The sequence below is a fragment of the Gekko japonicus genome, unplaced genomic scaffold (genome assembly GCF_001447785.1).
Source record: "Gekko japonicus isolate JY-2015 unplaced genomic scaffold, Gekko_japonicus_V1.1 scaffold1469, whole genome shotgun sequence".
NCBI lineage: Eukaryota > Metazoa > Chordata > Lepidosauria > Squamata > Gekkonidae > Gekko > Gekko japonicus.
Genome location: NW_015163133.1, coordinates 203,324 through 208,372, shown reverse-complemented (window position 1 = coordinate 208,372; position 5,049 = coordinate 203,324). Strand labels below are relative to the sequence as shown.

The window sequence follows — 5,049 nt, the reverse complement described above, 5'->3', positions numbered from 1 at the left end:
GCCCCCGGCTGGCTGGCTGGCTGGCTGGCGTGACCCCGGGGGCCAGCCGCGAGTTCTGGCAAGAGCCCTCCTTGGAAGACAGACAGACAGACAGACAGAGCGGCAGGGTCTCTCGGAGCCCTCCCAGGGGGTGTCTGTCGGGGGAGGGGGAGGGGTTTGGAAGCCGCCCTGGGACTCCTTTGGGGGCAGTGAGGGGGGGCCAGGTGGGGTATATAAATCCAATCTCTCCTCTTATTCATCTTCTCCTCGAGCCCGCCCCCATGCATATATGCCCGCCACCCCAACCTGAGCACCGCCTATGCAAGCCCTTCACCCAGTGACCAGGCCCCAAAGAGTTTCCACCCTCTTAGTCGGCCGTGCTGAGAGACCTAGCCAAGGGGCATCTACCCATTTATTTATTTAATTCAATTTATACCCCGCCCTCCCCGCAATGCGGGCTCAGGGCGGCTTACAAGCGGCAAACGCCAATATAAAACAACTTTAAAAACATTTATAAATCCCACAATACAAAAGCATTCATAACAATCAAAGACTACAGTGCTCTAGATGTTCAACATAATATCAGATGGCATTTTTATAACTGTTCAGCCTCATCTGCTCCAGGGACTGATGTTCCCTCATCCAGGGCCAGGTAGAGATGGACTAACGGTGATGTTAGTCCATGTTCGGAATCTCTTCATCACGTGCATGGGCTGAGAAGCCCACTGAGAGCTCACAGGAAGCCCCAGCACGGGTGTTTTTCACTGGAGCCAGTTCACACAGAGTGTTCCCTCTCAGCTGAGTCAGTGCGAGCTAGCTCACAGTTCCTTAGCCCCCGGCTCACCCGTTTTTTGTCTCAGCTCAGGAAGGACGGGGCTCCAGAGCAGACTAATTGATGCAGTGGTAGCCAAATCACTCACTCACCGCTTTAATGCCCGCCACTCACAAAGTAGGATTTCTGCTCACAAGACCCACCAGCTTGGAGGGAGCACTGGCCCATCACCGTGTTAAATAAGTTATTAAAGCTATACTTGAACATTACTTCAACGTTTTTGTTTTTAAGTACGCACCAGATTGTACTTTCTGCTTAAAATAAAAAGTTCAGGATTTAAAAGCACATGTTCACCTACTGTCCATAGCCAGGAGGTGTGTGGCTTTCTACACCCTTGCAATGCAGTCTGGTATTCTCATAGGGTGCAGATCAAGTGAGTGCTCAGTGGAGACGTCAAAACAGTAGAAGAGCAAATCAGAACAGAGCCAAGCCATACGCTGGGGCTCAAGAAGTCACATGTGCCATGGCGCCTAGAAATTACATTGTGTGTCTACTGTTTTCATCAGTCACTTCTTGTCAATGCCTCTTGGTGATTCCACAGTTTCCTACTAGGTTTCCCAGTTAGAAATGCTAACCCTACAGAGGATAGGAATAAACAACAGGGACTGTCCAAACAGTAACAGGGGAGGACCATGCAGTCTCTTTGAACTTTTCATAAAATCTGGACTGGCAAAAGAAGAAATTAAAGGTACCGTGTTTCCCCAAAAATAAGACACTGTCTTATATTTATTTTTTCTCAAGAAAACACACTGGGGCTTATACCACAAATGCATAGAAATCCTGCTAGGGCTTATTTTGGGGGTAGGTCTTATTTTCGGGAAAACAGGGTATGTTGTTGGTGGCAGAAAGTGATCAGAAATTGAATGAGCTCTACTAAACAAAATCCTGAAACCTCATCAGATCATTCTCAACTAATGGATTCTCCATGCCACACAACATATGGGGAAGGCAACATTTCTTAATGAGAAAACAAGTGTTTCATACTGCAGAACCAAGGTGTGTGAAATGATGGGGCCCATCTTGCAGGTCGTGTTGAATACAACTTTGTGTGGAAGCAAATCTTGCTTTTGTGACTTAACATGCAAACCTGAGGGTACTTTCCTGAGAGTAAGCCTCATTCTCAGTAGATCTAAGTAAGATTCTGAGTGTACCTGCTGATTATTGGCTCTCTGTGATGATTAATTTTGAGTAGGGGTTTAAAACTGGAATGTGGATTTAAGTAGGCTGGGGTAGAACCCTGTACGTTCAGTCTGATAAAGTCCTTCGTGTACAACAAAAGTACAAAATGTCTCTTGCCTTAATGTGAAGTAGGGAGGGATTTTAGAAGTATTATTCCAATAAATAATGAACAGAGATGTAAATTTCTGGAAATGTTGAAGCTACAGCAGGGGAACAGAAATTTGGGGATTGAAATATATACAATATATGCAATACTTTTCCTATCTTTTCCTATCAAACCTAAACCCATTATGTTACTTTAACAACTTAAAAACATCAGTTAGGATCATGCTAGGATATAAATTTGTATTCACTGGCATATGTATAGAATTTTAAAATATAAATGCCTTAATTTTCTACAAGCAAAATTGAAAATGTGTCAGACTCTTGGACAAAGTTACTCTCAACAACACTCTGGCAGTGATTTGTCCATTCAGAAATAAAGATGTTCAAAGCTAAGACTTGCAGCGTCAGAACTAAAGTTCTGATGCCAAAACCCACAGATATACAAAGTTCAAACAAGCCCCCCCCCCTTTGGTCCAGTCCAATCATACTCCCCAGTCATCCTGCCTAACTTTCTCACGCTCCAGCCCCCTCCCATAAATCTACTGTGATGTTATCTAAGACAGCAAAGCAGGCACAGGCAACGTCCAAGGTCATCCCTGAGAAGAGAGGTATCTTAGAAGAGTTACACTGCCACTACAACAAAGCTATTCTCACACTCTTGCACTCATCCTCCCCCCCCCCCATGGAATTCCAATCCCTTGCAGGGCCCAGATCTTTAGGAACCATGGCAAGCGAGATCTCAAGTTTGACAAAACGACCAAATATGAAAGCAGTAGAGAGCTGCTAATCTAACATGATCGTAGTACATTCTATTCTGAAAGAAAACAGAATTTCATAGGAGTTTTCTTTAGTGCTCCCCAAAATTACCCAATTTTTCCATTAAAAAAATTAATGTACATTTTGAGTGAGTAAAATCTTTCCTTAAGAAGCATTTGACTTATTCTAAAGGTGGAAAAGATTTCATGAAAGTTTTTTAGTGCATCTCAAAATTTCTCAATGTTTCCATGGAAAAATTGGGGGAAAAAATTGGGAAAAATCCCTCCCCCCCACACACACACATTTTTGTTGTTGTTGTTTTGCCCAGGGTTTCACATCTCTGAATATAAGACTTCATTTTTTCCCCTAATCAAATATTTCAGTTCAAATATTCATTGCTTTTGGGAAACAAAGTTATCATGTGATAATTGAAAAAAAGTTTATTAAATAGAAGTCGAAATAAATGTGTTACACTTGCTAATTTTCTGATTCACTCTTTTCCTGAAAACCCATATCTCTGGCTGCTTCAGAAGCAGAAGGTGGCATTCATCTTCTAGCCTCTCCCATCCCTAAGGCTCGGAATAAACAATAGTGTAAAGCGTAGAATCCCATGAATATACTCACTTTTTTGAGTCCTCTTCCAGATTCATTTCCCCCTCCCTCCCCTCTAGCAGTAAAGGCTTTCCCTCCCAGCTTCCACTCTTGACTGGGTGTTCAGGCCTAGCTCCCTGCTCCTTAATGGCTCTTATGTGACTGCTTATTTTTGGCAAGAGATCAAAGGGCAAGAAACCAGGTTGTAGCCCATATCTGGCTCCCTGGCCTGGTTACCTGCTTTACTCCCTTATAACAATTTTTTCCCCTTCTTTCCTCAGGGTTTCTAAGATCTTTCCGTTCTTTGGTCCCTTTGCCGTTTAATGGCACTTGCAATATCCACACTATTTCTGGGATGTCTACACTTTCTATCAAGCCGGGGCCCTTGTTGGCAGCCTCTACTAAAAAATTCCTTCTACCTGTGGGCAGTGTTTCTTGTGGACATTCAGTCTCAGTCTTGAACAGGTAGGCAAATGATTTTTAACACAATTGCATGCTTATCCATGAGGCTTTTGGCTTAACCTAGTGTGATGTAGTGGTCAAAGTGTCAGACGAGGGGCCGGGGGGGCAGGTTTGAATGCCTCCTCTACCATGGAAGCTTGCTGGATAACCTTCAGCTATTCACACACTCACAGCCCATTCCTGCCTTATGGGGTTGTTGTGAGAATAAAATGGAGGACAGGAGAACAATATAAGCCACTCTCGGTCTCCACTGGGGAGAAAGGCAGGGTATAAATGAAATGAATAAATAACCCCCCCTTCATTCCAGCCCCCCCAGGCCCATGGCCTCCTTTCGCAGGGGTCAGTCTTTGGTATAGGATAAAGATGATAGAAATCATGAACCAAAATATTATTATAGCAGCCGCTCCAGCTGTTCTCTAGCTTCCTGGTCCACTGTCATTTTCTGTAATTATTGTTGTAAAGGGAATGCTAGTATAAACCATTATTGATGTTTTTAGTAAAAGTATAAATGGATCACATCACACCAAGCCCTCTCATGAACTAGTAAAAGCATAAGGTTATAGCCGTACTTTGTTCTGTCGGCCGAATAATACAGAGAAAATGGAGAAATGCAAGTTAGCACTGAGAACATAACTATGGTAAGAACATTTGAGACCCATGCCAAGCTCCCATTGAAATGCTACACCTTTGCTTCTGTTTGTGGAAACAACAGATTCCTTAAACAGGAGAGAAGCATTCTAGCAGTTGTTTTCACGCTCTGGTAAAAGGTAATCTTCTTTCCTAAATTTTGTGACTTGGTCTCACATGATATGGGTCTTCAGTATATCACAAATATAAATCAAGTTAAAATGACCCTTCTGTTTCTCAAAGAAAAGGAAAGAGCATCTAATTTTAAATGAAATATACTATTATTTATCTTGACTACATTGCTTTTCAAAGTAGTAAAATTCCTTCCTTTGCTAATCGCTAAGGAGCAAAACACCCTGTGGAAGGCATTTGCCAATACTAGTCCACTGTGTAAGGATCCCCACAGGACATGTTAGAACCCAATCTCCTCTCCCCACCTTAGTGTGTGCACACAAACCACGGCAGAGAATAGGAGGCTTGTGCACACCTCCTGTCCAGCCCTCTTCTTGATCAAGGAC

The 5,049-nt window shown here is 43.2% G+C and overlaps 1 protein-coding gene across 1 annotated transcript in view; it reads left to right on the top strand.

Moving 5' to 3' along the window:
• The first annotated feature begins 3,729 nt into the window (after window positions 1-3,729).
• The window catches only part of MRPL35 (mitochondrial ribosomal protein L35), a 6,113-nt gene continuing 4,793 nt past the window's right edge, over window positions 3,730-5,049 (top strand). Inside the window, exon 1 of the mRNA XM_015406951.1 lies at window positions 3,730-3,907. Coding sequence (XP_015262437.1) covers window positions 3,798-3,907 — 110 coding nt within the window. The 5' untranslated portion in view covers window positions 3,730-3,797. The remainder of the gene's footprint in view (window positions 3,908-5,049) is intronic.